Here is a 23,875-nt window from a genome sequence, read left to right on the forward strand (position 1 = left end):
ATGGAAATCGCAGCTGTCCTGCAATTTGTTGTTTAGGTAGTTCTTAGAGAAAATGTTACTGGTAGATTTAAATTGGGTTGTTCAAGTGTCACGGGATTTTATTTAACTAAACAAGTTAAATAGTACAACGTGGAGAATCAAACTTATTCCAAGACTACACGACCATCACCACCACTCCGTGCGAAAACCTCGGACGCACAGCTGTCGATGTCCCACAATGCACCAGTGATCTAGCAGCGGCGGCTAACCACCACATTTGACCCTGTGTGTGCCATGATGATAAACTAGACATCCGGGCTGTGTGCATGGAAGATGGCGACACTTACCCTTCCTAGTGAATGGATCAAAAACTGGGAAAAAACAGGAAAACATGAGTTGTGAGTGCATCTGAATTTCAACGCAGTGTTGAATTTTGCATCTTTTTACCCGTTGTTTACGAATAAAAACTATCGAGAATGACGTAGCTAGCACTCAAATATAAGGCCGGTCTTTAGGTGTGTTAGCTTGAGCCAAGCAGCTAAAATTTAAAGTGGCTTACAAGTGTCACTTACTTAAAAAAAAAACAATACATGTAATTTAGTTCCTGAGTACTGAATACAGTTAATTTGTTAGACTTGTGAAAAGAAGACGTCAATGGCTTTGAACGTCACCGTGGACGCTAATGCTGTCTGCTAGCAGTAAGGCTAGCTTTACGCTCCCATTTGATTCGCCGTCAATGTGTAAACACTATGGCTGTTAACGCTAAGCGAGCTAGCATACACATAGCATACTCTTCTGTTGCTTCGATATCGCACTATCTAGTAAACTGGAATAAATGTACTTCCAAAGTTCAAGGAATTAGCAGTTATCAACTTCGAGCAGACAACCGAGTATTAGCTGGCGAGAAAACCCCTTGGGCAGCCTGTTATAAACCTTAACACTAAATAATCGTGTGGAGGGAAAACAACGGACATTGACAAAACGCTTTAGCAGATTAGCCGTAACGTTAGCTACAGTAATTGTTTTGTTGAATTCCTTTTCGTATGCTTTAATGTTTAGTCGGGTAAGCCTGGAAGAATAAAGATGACGCTTTTTGATTCAGTGTAACAAAACGTATCATTTGACGATATATCTTTTAGGAGATGAATATTTTAATCACAATGTTAACCTAGCTACAGCTAACGTCATACTTTTCTTAGCTGGCGTTAATTTCACCTAGATGTTGGTGTAGGATAGCCGCTGTAAGGTTTGCATAGAGACTGTGGACATAGCCAAGGTTATTCATCGATGCACATCTGTGCGCTTGGTACTGTATAAAGGCATCTCGATTACCAGAGTCAACTTTATCACTAACATTACATGTTAAACTTAATAATTTAAGCAGTACTGTAAAAGCCTCTCCCAACACCTTGATGTACGGCGACTGTTATCTTAAAATTAGTTTCTTCAGAACAAAAAATACAAGAAAAACGTTGCGTGAATAATAATTTCACGCATTAATGTTGAGTACTGCCATCGCCTGTGAGCTGAGACACAATAGGCTCATCCACAGTACTAGCTACGATTATGTGCTGTAGGCCTTGCATATTTAAGAAAGGCCTGCAGTGGGATGCACCAACTCAAACTCTCGTTCCACTATCTTGTGTCAATAACTGATAGTACTTTAACTGGAAATTGTGCCAAACAGTTGCAACTACGGGGTAACTATTAAAGTATTTCCATCAAGGCAAATTACCCGTTATAGCAAAGCTGAGTACATTGCAGTGGAAGTGTGATTTGGCAGCACAATGAGATGCCATCCTCTGTAATGACAGGCAGCAAATGAAAATGTGGTTTTCATGTTGATAAGTATCACATTGTTATTACGTAACCAATATTTTTAAGCCATATAATTCATTGATATAAAACATTGTGGACATCTGGATCTACATTTTTTTTAAAATATCATTTAGTTATGCCAGGTGAGTTGCAATTAACCAGTCCCAGAGACCAGGGTTTAGCTTAAAGTGGTGAAAATGTTGTGTCAGCCTCATTATACAAATAGCAGCTTTGCCACATTTGACCTTACAGGCTCTGGCAATCCAAGGTGTCCGCTTGCCGTAACTCTGACTTTTTGTAGCATTTGCATTTCTTGTTCACAGTGTGTTTAGCACCTGACAAGCTGTTATCACTAACAGTTAAGCTGATGGACTGTGCTGCGTTTCTTACAGAGGAAAGGAGCTAGTGTGCTCCAGTGTGTGTAATTGTACCTTTTAATGAATGGGATGTGCCTGGCAGAACGTGCTCTATTAGTCTGCCTTTGTCATCACTACTTCTGATATTTTAAGACCAGTCAAGCTGTCAACTGGGTGAACCGTTAAGTCTTTCAGTCCACCAGCTAAGCTATCACAGTCACAGTCAATTTAAGAGGGAGAAACATGGCACTCAGTAAATACTAACTATAAATCTGTGTGAGCGTTTGGCAACAGAGAAGGTAAGGGTTGTCCCGCCCAAAGATTCAGTCAGTAATCAATCCAGCAAACATAAGAGCCAGTGCTATTGTTATATACAAACACAGCAGTTTCAGCATAAATACTCGTGTAGTGACAATGTAGGTAATATAATATTTCTTGAGCTACTACATTGATAATTAGGATAAACCTAAAGCTTTTTGTGGTGTAATGTTAAGACTGGATTAAGGTGTAAATAAAGGTATAGTGTTATGTGGTTTAGAAATATAACTTGGTGGAAGTGAACGGGATATTACAAGAATAATGTTATGTAGAAATTGTTGGCACTGAACAAACAGATTTAAATACGTTTTCATGCATCCTGGTTCGTTCATTGAGCTTTATAAGGGTTTTCATCATCATGTTTATGTATCCTAGTTTAATCTAAAAAAGAATTCTCTCATTACTTCATAGTGTACAACTCTGCAAAGACCTTACAGAGAAAGCAGATCATGGAAGTGAAATTAAAGGTGAGTTGAGTGTGACCCTCGTTCCTTTAATACTCTTCTTGTATGCATCTGTCACTGTATTTTAGCTTGCTCCTCATGTACACACGTCCACCTTGGGAATTCTCATAGTTTCCAAAACGAATGCAAAAGGTTTAAAATTATTTAAATTTAAATAATAAGTAGATTTAAAAAAATAAAATCAATGAAACACTGTACTATCCACGTGTAACAATGGCTGGAAGGTAGAAGGGAACTAAGCAGCCCATGTGGAGATTTCTGTTTGGTGTGTGTGCTGACACATGTCACAAAATTTCAGATAACACTGTAATCAAGTGATTTTATGTCCAAAAGGACAAATTTTACTGTCACGTTGTGACAGTAAAGGAAATACTTTCCTTGTTTATTCAACTGCATTGAATCACTTACACTAATCTTTGATGTTTTAGTTTATGTTATGAATTATTTCTCAGTTACTTTTTTTTTAATTTTAGTATTACATAAAACTTGGCTTGTGCTTTTATCTGTTACCCCTACAGACATACAGACTGCCTTATATGAGCTCTGCTGGCAAGTTGTACAGGGGAATCTCAAGTTGGATCTTGTCACCAGCGTCCTTGGGGACATGATGGTACATGTGTTTTTAGCTTGTTGTTTTTACCTCAAGGTTGTTGTTGTTGTTGTTGGGCTTTTTTTTGTTTTGTGTGGTTTTTTTTGGGGTGGGGGGGTTCTTATTACCACCTCATGGTTTAACATTATTAACCCAATAGCAATACATCTCAAATTTTGTTTTTGTGTATAAAGTTCTGTATGTCAGGTGTATAAACACTATCATTTTATTTTGGCACATAATGTATTCAGTATTTCTGTGTAATTATACGTCTGTTTAAAGATATGATGGTAAATTGCAGATACTAAAGAAACAAAATCTACCCACTCACAGGAGTTGTTGTTAGAGCTTCTTTGTACCTCGTAACAATAGATTTTGCCAAGCCTAAAACATTTTTACTTATCTTTTGTTTTGGTTTGTTTTCAGGAACTCCGAGAAGACATGCCATCAGTTTTAGCAGATGTGTTCAGTATACTAGGTAACTTTTCTGGTTTTGAGTTTGTTTGTTTGATTGTTTGTTTTAGTACTATGACGACATTATCTGATTTGATATGTTTTTATTGTTTGTTTTTAATGTTTGTTTACTTTCACAGATTTAGAGACTAGTGCACTGGAAGAAAAAAACAAACGTGACCATTACACACAGCTGGTCGGAGCATGTTTGGTAAGTATTACTTTCTTATCAGCTGATAGAACAAATTGTATGCCACTTTCTATTTAAATTTATAGAGGCCTTACTGACTGTCGTGTCTCTAATAATGTACTAAAATGAACTAATTACTTGCCTCTTTTTTAAAAATTTGTTTTTCCCCCCCAGTTTTGTGTCCCTGAAGCCATTCTGAAAGAGAGGCTGGATCCAGAAACTCTCGAGTCCCTTGGACTTATAAAACAAGCCCATCAGTTCAATCAGAAAATTGTTAAAATCAAGACTAAACTATTGTAAGTATAGAAATGTGATAAAGATGTAGGCATAGATAAGGTTCTTCATAAGTTCTTTCAAGATTTGTGTAACATTTCTTTTTTTCTTTTCAGTTACAAACAGCAAAAGTTTAACCTGCTAAGAGAGGAGAACGAGGGCTACGCCAAACTAATCACTGAGCTAGGCCAAGACCTGTCGGGGAATATTACCAGCCATATTGTTCTGGAGAGCATCAAATCCCTCATAGGTAACAAACTGCTTTTTCATTGTCACTGCTTCACACATGGTGCTTCTGTTATCGTTTACACACTTCTTAAGGGTGTTTTTATCTCTCTCTCTGTCACTGATAGCCATGGCTGGAGACATTATGTTTTCCTGTTGTCTAATAGGATTAAATGATAAAGTAATTACATTTTAAATCCAAATGATCTAAGGTCTGCTTCACTGTAAAATGCTTTGAAAAATCACTTTCTTGCCATTATTCAGTGTCGTGGCTCTTTGTTTTCAGCATCAGTTTTGTTAACCAGACTTTATAAACTCAGTACTTTTTATTAATGTTCTTCAGTGTCTCTACCACATATTATGCATCAGGATAGTGATGATTTTAAATTGATACTTGAATGTGTGGTTACTTTAGTGTATGATAAATTGACAATATTGGATTTCATCAGTCTGAGATCAAAGGAATAGTATTACAAGGCAGTTCAGATACAGAGGGGTGACCTAAAAATAAAAACCTGTATCCTTGTCCCCTACCGCAAGGAGGTCCGGTGGCTCTGCTGTTCTGTGTTAACCTTGCATTATAGCAGCAGAATTTGTGGACTAGCTGTTTTAAGTTCTCCTTTTTGGCTGCTTAGTTTTCCTGATTATTTTGCCTGCAGGATGTTTCAACCTAGACCCCAACCGAGTATTGGACATAATTCTGGAGGTGTATGAGAGTCGATCTGACCAAGATGAGTTCTTCCTGTCCCTCATCAAGTCTTACATGTGTGAGCCTCTCACCCTTTGCCACATCCTGGGCTTTAAGTTCAAATTCTACCAGGTGAGAACATCGTAAAAATAAAAGAAGCCAGACTGTGTCTAGCAGTATAGTAAATGACCTCAAAGTTATTACCTGTGTTTTAAAATGTCTCCTATAATTGTAATCTCTGAATCATATTTATCACTTCTGTTTTCTTTGTTGATTTATGTTCTTTTTCAGGAGCCCAATGAGGAAACCCCAAAGTCACTTTACCATATTGCTGCTGCTCTCCTTCACTATAACCTGATAGAGCTGGAAGATCTTTACGTACATGTAAGGAAGAGACCTGCAAATCCAGCTAATTACGACAGTAGTTATAACATCAGCTAAATCTAGGCTTATGGATCATATATGCCTAAATTTACTGTTAGTTCAAATATGTTAATTGTGACTCTTGTGGACAAAGCATCGCCTCTAGACTGAATTTTTGTTGTTTTTTTGTTTTTGTGCTTTCCCAGCTTATGCCACTAGATGCCGCCATCATAGAGGAGCACAAACGAGACATCTCAGAGGCAAAGCAGATAGCTCGCAAGCTGGTCATGGTTGTGTTGCCCTCTGAGAAAAGTGAGGACAAAGAAAAGGACAAAGAGAAGGAAGAGGAGAAAAATGACAAGGTGATGAAGGGTTTTTTTCTTATTACGGTTGCATGCAGGTCTGTTCAGGATGGATGGTGAGCCAGATGTTTGCAAGTGATGCAATACAAAAAGGAACTGTAGCAGAACTGTCTACTTGGAGCAGAATTACTATAGTTGTGTATTTTACTTAGTTTTACTTCATTTACTTTCCAGAGTGAGTTTTGAGATTTTAGTTTCGTTTTTTTTTTATTGTTTAAACTGTTCCTTTTTTTAAGTTTGGTTTTTATTATTTTGAGTGTTTTTGTTATTATGATGCAGACAGTGTCTTACAGAACACTGAAGTTCAGAACATTGCAAAAATGTTTTTATTTTAGTAGTTCTTAAAGTTCACATTATTATTATTTTAGTTTTAAGTTGAGTTGTTCTTTTTTTCAGTTAAAGCGTTTTATCATACTCAGTTTTAAGCTTCGTTGTAGTTCACTGGATTGAAATAGAGTAACTTTGCTAAGAGAATAACATAAAAAATCAAATTTTATTGTATAAATTGCTTTTTTTAATCATTAAAGGGTTCCTTAGTAGAAAAAAATTTGGAACTTTACTGTACTAACAAGGTTTGATAGCTATGGGTAAAATAAAAGAGATGTCAAAATATCCGTTTCCAAACGAATGTTCTTATTTTTTGATTTCTAAAATATAAAATTCTGACTTTCTCCAAACAAAAGCATTGATTCAGTGTGTGACGGTGTAGGCTAGAGAACAATTGATGCCAGCAAATAAAGAGGCAAGAAGTATGGTGTGCAACTGAAGGCACTAACATCTTAGTGCAGCCTCTTTGTCAGTTTGTTTTGTGACAGCAGCTGTGCTTAGTTTTTGCGTCTGCTTTAATTACATTAGTGAATGTTACTGGACGTTGGCATATTTAACAATAGACAGACACTTAGTTGCTCTTATTTTTTTGTGCCTACAGCCACCTGATAACCAGAAGCTTGGTCTGTTGGAAGCGCTGCTCAGGATCGGAGACTGGCACCATGCCCAGAGTATTATGGACCAGATGCCTTCCTTCTATGCCACTTCTCACAAGGCCATCGCGCTGGCACTCTGCCAGCTTGTGCACCTGACTGTGGAGCCTCTTTACAGAAGGTGCTGATTTCATGTTTCATTTACTGCACACCATGTGTAGTCAGAGCCAAAAGAATGCACAAGTACATCTTATTTTACAGCTGGTTTGAATTTTTCTCAGTTTTATGTGTACAAGCCCACTAGGACATGGGACATGGAGAACTGATTTGGGAAAAAATATGAAATTAAACACAAACTTTGATATGCTCCTCTGTATTTTTTAGGGCTGGTGTTCCTAAAGGGGCAAGAGGATGTGTAATGCACCCACTAAGGAGCAAGCGGGCCCCTCAGCCTGCAGAGAGCTTTGAGGACCTAAGGAGGGACACATTCAGCATGCTCTGCTACCTGGGCCCTCACCTCTCCCATGACCCTATCCTCTTTGCCAAGATTGTGCGTCTTGGCAAGGCATTCATGAAAGAGGTACACCACAAACCACCCTCTATTTGTTTTCCACATCTGCAATGCAGCCTTCATCTAATTGTGACTGCTATTCTGTGTTTTTCTTGTTTTGTTTTGTTTTGTCTCAGTACCAAAGTGATAACAGACCTGAGGTGAAAGACAAAATGGTGAGCATAAAGTCACATGGTTGTTACCTATAGAAACACTGATATTTATTTATCTATATTTAATGGGTTAATTTTTAGTTTATGTAACTTTGAGAAGCTTATTCATGTTAATGGTATCTTCATTGTAGGACACACTGTTGAGCTGTTTCCTGAGTATTGCAGACCAGGTGCTACTCCCGTCACTCTCTCTGATGGAGTGCAATGCTTGCATGTCTGAGGAGCTGTGGGGTCTCTTCAAACTCTTTCCCTACCAGCATAGGTAAGGACACGCACAGACTCACACTCATTTGCTGCACATAGTATCACTCACCGCATGTGGTGCTGTGTAATTGTTGGTTCGTAAACCCTCTGGCGTCGCTCGAGGATGGTGTATACCAGCTGCCAAAGAACAACTACCACACACAGTCACGCTCAGTTCTTAAAACAATGCTTGGTTATGCAAAGTGAGATCCGTGGCTCTATGTGCAATATACTTTTCTATTCCTCTAAGCAGTGCAAGAATTTTATTTTTAGAGCCTTTGATGGGACATTTTCACACAGCGCTGATAGGCACTGATGCTCCATATTCCCGGAGGATTTGTTTTACTTCTGGTTGTACATGTCAGTTTGTCAGATGATAATACAAACTTGTAGATTACCTATGATAGTTGCACTTTGAAATACAGGGAAAGTTTCTGCATACTGATCTGTCTTGACAGTGTCAAAAGAAATTATTTCCTGTATACTACAAATGGGCAGGTACTGTAGCTCATTTGCCAGTGGGGTTGTCATAGTACTAATGTGCAGATGCATTTAAAACATTTTTATTAGTGTTATTATTTCAAAAATGACACGGTTAATTATTTGTTTAATTTTGTGAAGCATGTGATACAAATTAGACATTCACTTGCTGTCTTGACAAGAGCAAATAAGATGCATAAGAAAATTCCTAAACAGCTCTGAACTGCAAGTTTAATGAACTTAATTCCCTTGAAAGCGTCGTCTGAGTTAGGGCTGGGCCATATCATACCTTTAACGGTAATACTGATATAATGTTGGGCAACGATAAGAAAATATCACGATAGAATATGGGTAAAACGTGCATGCGCAGTGCCTTTGTTTTCATACGCACATGGCGGAAAAAGCATGGCGGCGACGCAGAATGAGAAGGGCGGAAGCGGATCGTTGAATGAAACGATGAACCAGAACTGGTTTGTAAAAATGCTGCAACTTCAGTGGTGTGGAACTGGTTTAGCTTTCGTCCGTCAGATACACAACAAAGCACTATTTTTGGTAGCGCATGCTAGCGGGCCGTCGTTATTACCGTGTTGTTTGGAAAATACGGCACACTTAAAATCAATCCTTTGATTTTTCTGAAAATCGACAGTGCCCCTTATAATACCGTGTGCCTTATGTTTGAATTCTGGTTGTGTTTACTGACCTCGAAACGATTTTATGTACACGGCGCTCGAAAATCTGTCAAATGTTTTAGTACGACTTTGCCAAGCTACGAAGCCGCACCGCTTGATGGATTGTCGGAGCATTACGGCTATCGTAGGCTGGAGCCTCGCGGAGTGATATGTACTGTGCTTCAACATAATATTACTGTATTGTGTGTGTATAACCTCTTTCTAAGTTTTGTGGATATTATACATGGTTATGCTGAGGATATGTCGGCCAATTTCCACTGGAAATGCCTTTTGGTTAAACTGTCAGCAAGGAATTTACATTTGCACTGTTAATTTTTATCTAACTTTAATGCAGATAAAAAAACAGCTGCTTGTTTAAGTGAAAATACATTGATTGGGTTTTTTGCACTAATAAAGTTGTGGAGTTGTAAAGTATTTTGTCTAGTGTCAATTATATCGTCAGTTATATTGTGATAAATATTTTTGGTCATATCGCCCTGCTCTAGTCTGAGTTCTTATAGATGTGAAATTGTAGATTCTTAATATGTCATACACTGCCATTCTTACCAGTGTTTTTAAGTTTTTACCTTTGCTTTCTCATTATGTGTTCTCTAAGGTATCGGTTATATGGGCAATGGAAGAATGAGACATATTCTAGCCATCCATTATTGGTTAAAGTCAAAGCTCAGACCGTGGATAGGGCCAAATACATCATGAAGTAAGTAAAATATTTTTCTGTGCCTTTGGATCATCTTTTCAACATCTAATATTGTTGAATCTTCAAGTGTTGATCAATCTTTTGTCTGAAATCTGTCAATTTCATATTACCTTTCAATGATGTGTGGTACATTACTAAACTCAGGAACAAATTTTGGATAATAGTTGAATATTAATCACTGTTATCGTTGCATGACACTAAACGAGCAGGAGCAAATGAAAGTTTAGTGTGTGTGTGTGTGTGTGTGTGTGTGTGTGTGTGTGTGTGTGTGTGTGTGTGTGTGTTTAGTCTTAAAAAGCAATTGTGGAATTTAAAAAAATGTTGTTGTTATTATTATTAGTAGTAGTAGTATTATTCAAGTTGGACATTTAATAGAAATATGCAGAGATTTGTTTGGTTTTTAGTTAACCACTTCAAGTGAAGCTTTGTTTTAAGCACAGTTAAACATGAGGATGTTGTAGCAAAAGGATTTAAAAGGGGGACTTACTTTTGATGCTGGGCAAGTAATTATCCTAACACTGTCCTGCTACTGGGGAAAAAAATAGTAACAATTCTCTTATTTTAAGATGACAACCATAAGAACATTTTCCAACTGCTTTGAAACTTATAGAAGTGACAGTTTTTGCTCACAGTGCTCTTTGTGTCGTCTTGTGTTATTAAGTCTTTTCTCTCCCCTGTCCTCCCTTTCTTTTCCTTTTTTTTTTTTTTTTTTTGCTTTTGCTCCACTCTTTAGGCGGTTGACCAAAGAGAACGTGAAACAATCTGGAAGGCAGATTGGAAAACTGAGCCATAGTAATCCCACCATCCTCTTTGATTATGTAAGTCCCTTTTATTGCAATTATTTTATTTTACTGTGTGTGTCCACAAACTACAAAGAGCAACCAATCCTTCATTTTTATGGCCGTAAAGAAATACTTCTCTAGACATGTGGCACCTTTTTTTTTTTTCTATTCCATACAGTTGCCAGTAAGATTTCTCTCTGTGTCCTACAGCAGGCTTGGTTTCTGATTACATGGTTTCGAGGAATTGCTCATGTCTAGCGTCCTGCTTGCAAATTCTACATCCATTAACCAAATTTATAGTCACTTGGCAAAAACTAAATGGCAGGAAATGTTTGCATGGAAAAAAGCAAAATGTTTTGAATGAAATTTGTTCATACACATCAGTAGGACATTTTGTTCTGCATCTGGGAGACTGATTTTAACAAATCAGTGCACCTCACAATATAAGACTGCTCAAATGAGCATCTCATCTGTTTCAGTGTGTTCAGACACAGTTTTTTTTTTTTTTATATGTGACAAATGCTATAAGGTGTGGTGGAATGTGTAATGTCATTTTTCATCCTCCTCCTTCATTGTTTTATGGCAGATCCTGTCTCAGATCCAATGGTACGACAACCTCATCAGCCCCGTGGTCGACTCCCTGAAATACCTCACATCCCTCAACTACGATGTCTTGGCCTGTATCCTACACTTTTTTTTCCTCTTTTTTTTTTTGTTCTTTTTTTTTTTTTGTCCTTTTTTCAGTTTGTTAACAAGTGTGTGTGTGTGTGCGTTTCTGAGTTGTGAGGGAGTTGTCCGTCTGTGTTGTTCCTTTTAACTCTGTCTTCAGATTGCATAATTGAGGCTCTGGCCAATCCTGAGAAGGAAAAGATGAAGCACGATGACACTACCATCTCCTCGTGGCTTCAGAGTGAGTGGCTTCACGGTTTCATTTGCATGAAAAAGAAAAGAAATTGTTTGATATTTTAATGAATATCTAACAAACACCTGTTCTTCTGATACGCCAAGGCCTGGCAAGTCTGTGTGGAGCTGTGTTCAGAAAGTACCCGATTGAGCTGGCTGGCCTCCTTCAATATGTCACCAATCAACTAAAAGCAGGGAAAAGGTGAGTGGTTACAAACTGTTTAGCAGAGACGGCATAGAATTACTAACTTGCGAGTCCAAGGACCATTGGATTTTTTTTCTTTCATATTACTTTGCCTGATAAAATATTTTTTAATAATCATTTCAAATAACAAAAGATACTTGCTGTACAACTTGTAATATCACTACCGAGAAATCAGAAAAGATTTAATTAATCCCACTTTTAAAAATATCATAAAATGTCTTTAAGGAGATGAGCATGTGGTTGTTTTTGGCGGTCATTGTCTACTTTGCTTTATATGTTTCTTATTTAAACATATGAGGAACTTAACTCTTTTTACTGCAGTTTTGACCTGTTGATCTTGAAAGAAGTGGTGCAGAAAATGGCTGGCATTGAGATCACTGATGAGATGACCTCGGAACAGTTAGAAGCCATGACGGGAGGCGAGCAACTCAAAGCCGAGGTATGAGACTAATGCAGTCTCATTAGAAAGAGCTGTAAGATTTCCTGAGCCCGTTGTTTTAACCTCAGCGTAGGTACACGGATTATGAGTCTGATTCTCTTTGCAGGGTGGATACTTCGGCCAGATCAGAAACACTAAAAAGTCGTCTCAGCGTCTGAAGGAGGTGCTTCTGGATCACGAACTAGCACTACCGTTGTGTTTACTCATGGCCCAGCAACGAAACGGCGTGGTTTTCTTGGAGGGTGGAGAGAAACATCTTAAACTTGTTGGACATCTGTATGACCAGGTACTCACCCTCTCACAGTAAAATTAAACAGTTGACTGTCCTTGCATTTGACAACTAAATTGAAACACATCTAACAACAAAAAATTAAGAGACTATGTTTTATTTGTTCCTATATATAATTAATAATTTACTTCCTGCAGTGTCATGACACATTAGTGCAGTTTGGTGGTTTTCTGGCCTCCAACCTCAGCACGGAGGACTACATCAAGCGGGTTCCCTCTATTGACATCCTTTGTAACCAGTTCCACACTCCACATGACGCTGCATTCTTCTTGTCTAGGCCAATGTATGCCCATCAGATACTGGTGAGTAGATCACTCTAATTTTTTTCAACATACTGCCTTTGAATTGTCTCAGTCCTTATGGACTTGATTTCCCTCATTGAAACAAAGATTTCAAAAAGTGGGTTTGAAAACTGACTGAACTCGAGTCTTATGAATAAAATGGAAATATTTTAAAAAGTAACTTTGTTGTTTAAGTTTGAAGTTTTAAGACTTTATGGTATATCTGTCTCTTCACAAGTTTAGTTTAGTTTTTTGCTTGAATTGCTTAAAATGGATATTGTTTATTAACTTGAAAAAATTCAGGGTCCTTTAACTTCATGCTCTCTTCATGCAGTCTAAGTATGATGAGTTGAAGAAGGCAGAAAAAGGTAATCGGCAGCAGCAGAAGGTGCACAAGTATGTGGCGGCCTGCGAACAGGTGATGACACCGGTGCATGAAGCTGTGGTATCGCTCCATCCAGCCAGGGTCTGGGATGATCTCCGCCCTCAGTTCTACGCCACCTTCTGGTCCCTCACCATGTACGACTTGGCCGTGCCACATGCTGCCTACGAGCGTGAGGTCAATAAGCTCAAGGCGCAGATCAAGCAAATCGAGGAGAACCCTGAGATAGTGAGTAGCTTTTTGAGAGTTGTTGCTGGACAGCAGATTGCAGATTTATTACAGAAATGATGTTTTTGTTGTGTTGCTCACAAGATTTTAATCAGTGTAATTTCCTAAGTCAAAGGACTAAGATAATATCTGTAAGAGTGAAGTACTTGTAAAATGATTGTGATTTATTTCCAATGTAGCCCTTGAATAAGAAAAAGAAGGAGAAGGAACGCTGCACTGCACTGCAGGAAAAACTACAGGAGGAGGAGAAGAAGCAGCTGGAGCATGTCCAAAGAGTTCTACACCGCCTCAAACTGGAGAAAGACAACTGGTTATTGGCCAGTAAGTGATTTAATGTTTGGTGCTATTGATGTATCTTAGTCAGCTTGTGCACAGTCTTTCTAAATAAGAAAAGAAAGTAGTGCATCAATTTTCTTTTGACCCAAAGAGAAAGCTATAAATATAAATTCTGCTGCATTATTTACAAGCATTTCTCGCTAAGCAAACATCCAGCAGCTGCATGGCTGCAGTGATGCTTTCATAAGTAAATGACAGACAGGTCACATACGTATGTAATAGTTTTTGTTTTCTTGTTGTTCATGTTATTTTTACCTTGAACTCCCTTAAGACACAGCCAGTAACTAGTAAGTCAGTTAATGTAATAATGGGGAATAAAGCTGATGTAATGGGATCATTCATGAGAGAAGATATAATGTCCATTGTTTTACCAACACAAATCTAAATGCTTACTGACAGAATCCACAAAAAATGAGACCATAACAAAGTTCCTGCAGCTCTGCCTGTTCCCTCGCTGCATCTTCTCATCCATCGACGCGGTGTACTGTGCCCGATTCGTTGAGCTTGTCCATCAGCAGAAGACTCCCAACTTCTGCACCCTACTGTGCTACGACCGGGTAAGAGGTTGCGCATGACAACAATATTTAACTTCCACTTTTAGAGCTTCTTAAAGCCAAAGTGCTTTAGAAAGAAAAATAATAAATATTCATAATGTGATTAATAAACTAGGCTCTAATTCATCCCGCTCTGCAGAAGAGAAGGAGTAGAAATAATCCATTAAAATAAAGTCTTTATCATTGAGTGGTTCTTCAACCATTCAAGTGAATCATGTTAGGTTGAAGTGATATGCTAAGAAGGTTCAGCTGAATGATGATTAGCATAAAAGCTTGAACACTTACCATAATTTGTGTGGGCACTGCCCCTTATTTTCCAATAATATACATGGACATTATAATGTATAGATCATGCTGCCTTAGTCGTTAAGTAAAATCTGTCCACTGTGTCCTTGGCAGGTGTTCTCTGCTATCATTTATACTGTGGCCAGTTGTACGGAGAATGAGTCTCACCGCTATGGACGCTTCCTCTGCTGCATGTTGGAGACGGTGACCCGCTGGCACAGCGACCGTGCCATCTATGAGAAGGTGTCCATGTCTACATGTTCTGTGTACCTGGAAAAATTTCTGCTGCGTGTTGAGCTGGATGTGAATCTTTCTTGTTTTTGTGCGGTCGTAGGAGTGTGCCAATTATCCCGGCTTCCTCACCATCTTCAGAGCCACAGGCTTTGATGGAGGAAACAAAGCAGATCAGCTAGATTATGAAAACTTCCGCCATGTGGTTCATAAATGGCATTACATGCTGACTAAAGTGAGTTGTCTGTTCACCATTACTCTTCTATTATATTCAGTCCAAATGATTTTAAGCATAGCTCTTAATGGTGTGTGTTTAACCATGATCTTACCCTTTCTTTCTCCCCCAACCAGGCATCCGTTCACTGCTTGGAAACAGGAGATTACACCCACATCAGGAACATTTTAATAGTACTTACCAAGATCCTGCCCTGCTACCCGAAGGTCCTGAACCTGGGCCAAGCACTAGAGTGCCGTGTCCACAAGATCTGCCTTGAAGAGAAGGATAAGCGACCAGACCTCTATGCCTTAGCAATGGGGTAACATTGTGTGCTGATCAGCTCTATGTGGAGCTTATAGTTAACATCTATCGCGTGAAGTGGGGTTATGAACTCTTATCAGACATGTAGGAGTGGAAGCTTGTATCTGTAGCTGAGATGATTATGTTAAAATATGGGTTGGTGCACTTGATTTTTAGCCCTAGAGTGGAGATAGTTGTTAAGCGTTGATAATTGAGCCTTTTAATAGGTGGTAAGGTGACTTTTAATTGGAAGAACCTAATGCCACTGACCCATTAAAGCTACAAAGCAAGTCCATTGTTTTAAGTATGCAGACAGGACAGAACCTGGATTTCTATAAACATTTGAGTAAAAATCCTATATGCAGTGAATGTTGTTCCCTGAACGTTTTCACTGTGTATAGGAAAGAATTGTGTTGGATATTGGATATTGATCAGCACATACAAGTGTGTGTGTGTGTGTGTGCAATCTATGATTAGACAAATACAATGGGGCTTATTTTACCTGATATTTACCCCTTTCTAAAAGTTTAATTCTTGCACTGCGTGACACTGAGAAGTTCTTTTAGAAGTTTTGTCTCTGCTGTTGCAAACCCTTTATGCGTCTTACAGTTATTCAGGTCGCTTGAAAAGCCAGAAGGTGCACATGGTCCCTGAGAATGAGTTTCACCACAAAGAGCAGCCAGCACGCAGCGCCACACCTGCCAGTCAACAGAACGGCCCCGGCAGCACAGGCAAGCCTGCCACTAACACAAGCAAGACCGAGGAGGGGACTTCAGAGGATGGTGGTGAGTGAAGGATTTTAAAGTGTGACACCTACCACCTTTCTCTTTAATCTGACAAACACTAAATTCTTTGTTGTGTATGTCTATATTACTATTTTCCCACAATGATGCAGCATAAACACTCAGTGCTTCAGTTCCAATATGAAAGCCCGTAATTTTAATAAACCCTGTCCGACTATTTTTTTTATTTATTTATTTTTTGGGCAGATCGGGCCAAGGATAAATCTCAGGGGACCACAAAGCCAGTGAACAAAGCCAACAGTGCAGCAGCCAAAGTGACCACCAGCAATGGCAACGGTGCTCTCAACAGGTAGGAGAATAAAACAAAGCTTTAAAAAATCCACCAGTTTCATCGGCTGCTGAAAGTGTGTGCAGTTTGTTTTGTGATACAGCAATGTATAAATAAAATATAATTGAGTGTTGGATTCAGAAGATTTCTCTGTGAAGCATTTTCAATGAAATGGTTTTGAAAAGGAAAAATGTCTCCGCAGCACCAAAGCCGTTAAAGAACGGGACGACAAAGAGAAGAGTGGGAAGGAGAAAAAAGAGAAAAAAGAAAAGACACCCGGCAGCACACCAGAGGCAAAGGCGGAGAACCGTCGGGAAAAGCAGAGAGATGAGAGGGCAGGGAAAGAGGAGCGGGTGGTGCGAGAGGGTAAGGAGAAGACCCCGAAGGCAGACAGGGAGAAAGTGAAGCCAGAGGAGAAGAGTGGAAAAGACGACAAGGTCAAAGCTGGGAACGGGGAGCCCATGGAACCGTCCAGGGAGCGTGATGCTGTCAAGGAGGCCAAGAGCAAGGAGAAAGGAGACAGGAGTGCTGTGGCCGGGTCCCTCAAGTCACCAGGTCCCAGATCTGAGTCGGCTGAATCTGAGAGGGGTAAGAAGCCGTTCCAGTGGTGTTAGACTGCTCATGACAGTGTGCGGTGACATTTTGACTTCTCTGTCAGGCCTCTTACGAGGTCCGTACACTTCATCTCATTTATTCTTCTACTTCTGCGACAGTTTGTCCACTTGGATTCTGACATGCTTTACATTTGTAAATCACATGAATTCACTTAAGTAAAATTAAATATTTAGAGTCAGCATTTTCTTACCTTTTGTAGCATGTTTGTAAGACATTAAATGGATGGCACTAATGCACAAATTAACACCAGTGTCCCTCGGCCTGTCTCTCACAGATCACAAAAGACGAAAGCTCGACAGTCACGCTTCCCCGTCCCACTCCTCGTCTGTTAAGGTTAGTATGGCTTGAGGAAGGCTGTGCCAGTTTCTTCTCTATCTGCCGGAGCGTTCCCTGCCGTTGCACATTCCAGCAGCCCAGAAGATCAACAAAGGAGAATTGTCGCACACGGAAATCCCAACCATAGCCATGGGAGTTGGAAAGCATTCCATGGACATACGCATGATATTTTGCAGAATTGGGAGAGATCTCCTCAAGGACTTAGCCAAGAAAATATTGTGTATATTGAGTATTTTCATATTGAAATATTTACCTATTTTCATATTAATGAAAGCAATCAGTGTGCCTTGGGAAGAAAGAAATTTTTTAAGCATTTCTATATTCCATGTGGAGTTTTTTGTTTTTTGTTTTTGAGAATAATACTCACCTGAAGAAAAAAAAGGCTTGCCAAATAAAGAGCGCTCCTTAGGCAATTTTTTCCCCCCCCATACCCGGAGCAGTGTTTTACTACTTGAAATGATGCCCAAGAGTTTTTTCCCCTCCTTTTTTCTGAGCTGTGAAGAGTTCCTGTTTTTTGTAATGTGAAATATTTCGCTAACCCCGCAACGTCCCCCGGATGCAGCACAAAGATGGATGGTGTCCAGCATCTTCCCTGCTGTAGGAGTGCCTCTGCTGCAGCTGAGTCCCTCTTCCATCTCCGCTTGTTGAAACGTCCTTCACGGAGTCTGCACGTCACGAGATGCAAGTCCAGTCAGTCCTGCCGAGCCCCCTCTCCCCCCCTTCAGTGCTATCCCTACGACTTACCAGCCAATGGGATCTTCAGTTGTACTACCTCCTGGCAAGCAATGAGTGGAAAACCAGAGCCACCAGCATCTGAGATCAACGGAGAATGTGAATGTTGCAGTTTTGAATCTACCAAAAATACAGAAGAAAATAAGCCCACCCCTGCAAAGAGAGAGGCAGTGAGGGAGAGAGTGGGCGAAGCCTGAATCGTCTGGAGCGTTGCCCAAACCACTGGAAGCTTGTGATAGGTCTTTAATTTACCCTTCCACCAGAGAAATAGGCTCCATGTGTCTTTTCCATTCCTGAACTGTAAGTGACAGCAACAGTTACCTATGTAGGGATGCAATCAAGCACATAAGAAATTGAGTGATTTGTCTTATATATTTATATACAAACACACGCACACACGCACACACACACACACATTACTTTCAGCACTTGCACTTTAGATGTATTGAAAACCAGCTGTGGTGTAGGACTTCTATTTTAGGTCAGACATGTCTGTAGTATTAAAACTAGCAGTTATTTCATATATGCTCAGGGTTTTTCTATTTTAAATATTGCAATTCCAGATGATGACTTCTCCTCTATGTTATAACCTTGTCAAAGCCTTAGTCCTTGAAGGTCAGAGGTCAAGGGAGAAGTGTGCTGTTGGTCCGGCCAGCCCCAACTCCCCACCTCCCCAACCCCTTTTTCCAACTCTCTGCTGCTGTCTGACAACCTCCTCCCAATCCCCCACCCCCTCCCAGCTCATCTGTCATCTCCATTCATCCCTACAGGACAATAGCATCGAACCCAAGGAGTCCACATCCAAGGTTTGAATTAACTCTTCTATTCCTAGCTTTTTGTTCACAAGTCAAAAACGTCTTCAGCTTCTCACATGAAAAAGTGTTTGATGTCATGTGATTCGGTCTTTTGTTCTCACACTTTAAAAAATAAAATAAAAATAGTCGCTCGTGTGAACTGCCAAAGCTGTAATGTGCAGTTTCATGTAGCAAATGTTTTCCTGCTAAACTACACCTGCCACTTGGAAGAAGTGTGCATGTAGCTTACACTAGACTGCATCAGCTAAAGACTGCATTTAGATGAATTAGACATGACTTGTATTCATTTTCATGATTTTTAGCAGCAACTTTAAGGTATTTTTTTTTTTTTTTAAAGATGGTTCTAGTCAATTGCTAGAATCATTAGCTTCATTGCCTAAATAATAAGTAAAGTCATTGCAGACCTTTAAAAAAAACCATGAAAAAGCCATAAATACCAAACTGTAATGCCCCTGGTTTTGAGTTTTTTTCTGAAGTTTACCACATCTCTTAACTGACCTACACGACGTGCCAGATTTAGTATTCAAGCTGATAATTTTTGAAGAAACGCATTTAACCATGACTATTGCTTGAGTTTGTTGAGTTTGTGTGCACAAGATTCAGACAATCTGTTTTATTCCTGTGAGTTAAACATGAAAAATGCTGCTATGTTCAGGTTTTGTTGAAGTATCTGGATTGTTCACCTCTTTTTATGTCAGCAAGGGCAAATTAAATACCAGACAATAGAGACAATAACATGAAGTCCCAGCTGGCTGTGTCCTTAAAAATTTATAACTAATATATGTAGCATTACACAGTACACTTTTATAATGAAAACCATCAGTTACTGAGTACTATGTGCTCTTATAGGGCCATATTTCTTGTTGGACAGCAATATGTTATCAAGACAAAGTAGATATAAACTCAAGTGTCCCTTCATTTCCAGCTGACTGTAACAGGTTTATAGTTTTAATCATAAATATAAAGAATCTGTGAATCTTAAAACTTAATCAATGCAGATTATGTTTAATCAATTAATAGTTATTCATTATAAAGGGTTCAGGATAACATTTTTTCCTACTCTGCCTCTGAGCCAGTAGATTAGACTACCCTCCAGCTTCAAATGAAGGTAATTTCATTACTTTGATAGCCTAATGTATAATAACTAATTTAGTAAATAAAAGATTTCTGTTTCATATTATAAATCTATATTAGTGGAAAAATGATAACTGAACTAAATGTAGTGGGATATGCTCTGCCCTGTAGGCTCACCCCAGCATGCTCCAGGCATCACTGCTAGAAAGGCACTGCAGCTACCTTTGGGTTCTTCATATTTAAATTAATCAAACATTTTTATGAAGGACTTTTATTGACATGTCAATGAGAAAATACTATCTAAGAAAAAACTACTTAATAGTGATGGTACATTTCAGCCAGTTTGCTTGTGGAAACCTGGTCAGCTGCTAGCCAATCAACTTGCCTCATCCACGTCATTGTTGGCCGCAGGCCACCAGTGATGCCTGTATTATGTTTATAATGTCAGCCTTTGACTTAAGACTATAAGATGTGTTCGCATGTCTATGTATCTAGATTCATAAGCCCTTTATCAACATTTGTGCTGTAACTCCTGTATTGAAAGACGGTGTAAGACTTTTTAAACTGCTCTGAAAAGTATATTTCATAGTTCTCACTGAAAGCGAATCCCTTGCATGTTGTGTCAAACATACCTTTCGGGTTATGTAATAGAACTATCAGACTGAGTGTCAGTCATACTGCAACAAGCAAATCACAAACTAACCTGACTTTAAATTAGTTTATAGATGGTTTTTCTCCTTTGTCATTATGAGAACAACAACGAAAGAGTCCAAACAACTTCACCTTAGTCTAAATGCAGATCTCAGCCCACTCTGAGCCACTGTGAACTCTTTGTTGAACAGTTAGTAGTCACGTGTCACATGACTGAACACCAGTCAGTATTTGGAAGTATGTCATCAATGTAGAGTGATTAGGAAAAGTACAATAGTAAATACTTTTCTACTTGTTTTACCACCATTGTGGGCATATTTCCCCCCTGCAGTGCTGTATTATGTTTAAAGTTATACTAACACTTAACATAAAGGCACTCCTGCCTGTTTGAGTTGTTTTGTTCTATTCATATGTAATTGTTCTTCCAGCACCACATGAACTTCAATTCAGTTGCCCGGTCCAAGAGCAGAGAGAGGGAGATGGAGAAGAAAGACTCAGAGAACACACAAGGCCGATCCAAAGAGAAGAAAGAAGAGCGGAAAGAGCGAAAAAGAGTCAGTGTCTAACCGCCTCATCAACTATGTGAAATGGATTTTTTTCAGATTTAGTTTTCATATTAGATGGAGAGGCAGTAGCAACAAGGACGTAGTTGAAATATTAGTTATTATTAAATCATGTCATTTGTCTATCAGGACCACACTGTCAACGACCGTGAGACGAGCCAAGAAGCCAAACGCAGAAAGGATGAGAATGGGACCAGTAAGCGTTTGTTTTTTGTCTTTAAAAAAATCTGAAAGAGCTCTCAGCCAAATAAGGACAACATAAAATAAAAATTAATGTAAGCCAACATTTTGTTCTTAGATGCCTCCAAAAACAGCAAGAGCACAAGTCCTTCCTGTGACTCCCCGCTGTCGGCCGAGAAAGAGAAGAGCAAAAGATCCAAATCATCTAGTAAAGAGAAGGCCGACTCTGTGAAACCCGAGCGGACGTCCTCTGGCGGCAAGAAGGTCAGACTCAGTCGCTGTCGCGCGCTCTCCTGAGCCGTCGACTAAAGGACTTTCTCGTCATTATTTACTTTTTTTCTGTTTCTTTTTGTGCTGCAGGAGTCCAGACATGACAAAGAGAAGTCTGAAAAGAAAGAGAAGAGGGACAGCAGTGGAGGAAAGGAAGAGAAAAAGCAATATCCTTAAATATAAAGCGACATTTCAGTGTGAAGGTGATTTTAATGAACTCTTCGTAAATTGCCGTCTTTATTTCAGACTGTAAATCCCAACCAGTGTAGATGGAGTTAACTGATTTAGCCAAATACACAGTTTTTATCAAGTTAAGTAGCGTTTCAAAGATACTTACAGCTGTTCGCGGCACTGAATTTGTTTTCTATTATGGGATAATTACGTTCATTTTAGTATATTATGTGTCAGTACAAACACTCAGATCCAATAAGGATTGCTGCAAATGCCACATTTACACTTACAACCAAGCCCCCGCTGGCTTGTTTTTAACTGGTGCTCTTAACCTCTGCATTGAACTGTTCGTCTTATTTGAACATTTAATGGTCGGCTTATTTCCCCTCTGGCCCAGTGCGTCAGTCTAAACTGATCATGTGACTTTAACCTCATATTTCTAGGTGGACATTTCAAAGAGCCAGTGTGCCAGTCCCTTTGCTTATACACCTCATATTAGGCAGGCTTACACACACTTGCAGTTAGTTGTGGGTTTCTTTTGTCGGTGTATTATTTAGAGGACTTTCTCAGCACTGCAACGCACTCATTTAACAACCTTTAAGCTTCTATGCTTAAAGACTTTTCTCGTCACTACATTTTTATGAGCAGCTGTTTCGTCTTTGAGTATTTCACCGTTTCCTTAACAGTCGTACTCATAAATCCTCTGACAAGCACAGATAATGTGCACTAATTAGTGAAGGTAAGACACATACAGTTTCTTTGTAAGTGGCTTTAACCGTTGCTCCGTGTCTCATGGTTTGTTCTCTTCCTCTTCCTCTTCGATCCACGTGCTGCAGCGGAACTGGAGAAGCTGTGCTTTTATCTGCAAGACATCTGCAACTCCATCTGTTGTTAACCCATATTCTTCTTTTTTTTTTGGCCTGATTGGCTTTTTTAGTTTTTTTTTCTTTTTGTAAAAATTCCACCTCAAGTCTAGTTAGTTCTACTCATCTAAACTTACAGATCACCTCATTATTTTTCCATTTCAAACAACGGTAAACCAGCGGAAACTTTTTTTTTTCTTGGTGAATTTGTATCCGTTTTTTGTTTTGTTGTTTGTTTTTTGTTTATTATTATTATTATTATTTGATATGGGCGCAACATGCTGCCGTAATCACAGTGTTATTATCCTAATTAGAAATGTGGTTACTGTATGAAATGATCTCTTGGTTGCATCTGGTCATAGATTCAATAATCTTATGCTTGAAAATGTCTACTTTTTTGTACAGTGTCGGGCTTTTGCTTTTTGCTTGTTTTATTGGAGTTAACATGCTTTCCATGCTCACTTACCTCATATCCTTTTGAGATACGTAGATACTTTTATTTATTTATCTCCACCTTTTAACCCGAGTAAGACGGTAGATGTGAGTAAATGATACAAAGAACCAGTTTGTATATTGTGTACAATAATAAAGAGGGTAACATGAAATTCACATCATGTTATTTCTGTACTTCTTGTTTTTTTTTTTGTTTTTTTTTAAATGTCCCATACAGCTCTTTTGTGTTTTTGGTTTTTTTCCCCCCTCGTGTTAAACAGGTTTTTACATAATTTATAAAAATGTCAGTTTGACGTTGATTCAAATGTAGAATTGTAAAGGAAAAAAATCACACACACAAAATCTGATACTCTGTACTCCAAATACGGCTGTTTCAAAATGACTTTTGGAGATTTTATCTGCTGTACTCAATGAGTGTAAGCTTTTTCTCTTTTTTTTTCTTTTTCTTTTTTTTAAACGACAACAAAAACAATAAATAATAGTTTTCCTAGTGTGTCAGTTTGATATTGTGTCTATCTTCCCTTCTTTTCTTTGCCACGAATGTAAGGACATGCATAAGGAGGATTATCTGCAGGCCAGTCACTTTGGGGGGGGGGAATAAAACAAACATCTTAATTTACAGTATTATACTTTAAAATAGTCAAGTGTATAAAGAATTGACTTTAGATTTTAATTTTTTAAGCTACTTCACACTGACCTATTGATCATTTAAGCATAAAAAGGTACAATTAAAGGGATGAACCAGTGATATGTCTACATTAACAGACAGCTTAGCAAAGCTAAGCTTTTAAATAGTATCTTTAGGCACAACATCCATCT

At 38.8% G+C, this 23,875-nt stretch overlaps 1 protein-coding gene across 4 annotated transcripts; it reads left to right on the forward strand.

Moving 5' to 3' along the window:
- The first annotated feature begins 229 nt into the window (after positions 1 to 229).
- thoc2 (THO complex 2) lies at positions 230 to 23,549 on the forward strand. Of its 4 annotated transcripts, XM_084941963.1 has the most exons (39): positions 234 to 377; positions 2,883 to 2,938; positions 3,454 to 3,545; positions 3,951 to 4,002; positions 4,118 to 4,188; positions 4,342 to 4,463; positions 4,557 to 4,690; positions 5,325 to 5,485; positions 5,645 to 5,737; positions 5,923 to 6,078; positions 7,007 to 7,179; positions 7,383 to 7,578; positions 7,686 to 7,724; positions 7,853 to 7,983; positions 9,729 to 9,830; positions 10,564 to 10,648; positions 11,199 to 11,292; positions 11,442 to 11,522; positions 11,621 to 11,717; positions 12,042 to 12,159; positions 12,266 to 12,445; positions 12,586 to 12,750; positions 13,064 to 13,339; positions 13,519 to 13,660; positions 14,075 to 14,232; positions 14,629 to 14,757; positions 14,849 to 14,980; positions 15,097 to 15,281; positions 15,872 to 16,047; positions 16,252 to 16,354; positions 16,536 to 16,921; positions 17,223 to 17,281; positions 18,787 to 18,822; positions 20,985 to 21,110; positions 21,249 to 21,315; positions 21,418 to 21,563; positions 21,660 to 21,736; positions 22,433 to 22,479; positions 22,577 to 23,549. In XM_084941963.1, exons 1-38 carry the CDS (start codon positions 313 to 315, stop codon positions 22,458 to 22,460), a joined length of 4,689 nt encoding a protein of 1,562 aa, XP_084798089.1. In that variant the 5' UTR covers positions 234 to 312; the 3' UTR covers positions 22,461 to 22,479; positions 22,577 to 23,549. The 4 variants fall into 4 exon arrangements, 2 of the variants coding, with proteins under 2 accessions (XP_084798089.1, XP_084798090.1); XM_084941964.1 differs by lacking the exon at positions 22,433 to 22,479 and having other exon boundaries at positions 21,660 to 21,772; XR_014801525.1 differs by lacking the exons at positions 20,985 to 21,110; positions 21,249 to 21,315; positions 21,418 to 21,563; ... (1 more) ...; positions 22,433 to 22,479; positions 22,577 to 23,549 and having other exon boundaries at positions 230 to 377; positions 17,223 to 18,316.
- Positions 23,550 to 23,875: the final 326 nt, after the last annotated feature.

The sequence above is a fragment of the Perissodus microlepis genome, chromosome 10 (assembly GCF_051167445.1).
Source record: "Perissodus microlepis isolate ML-2025 ecotype Zambia chromosome 10, ASM5116744v1, whole genome shotgun sequence".
NCBI classification, from domain to species: domain Eukaryota; kingdom Metazoa; phylum Chordata; class Actinopteri; order Cichliformes; family Cichlidae; genus Perissodus; species Perissodus microlepis.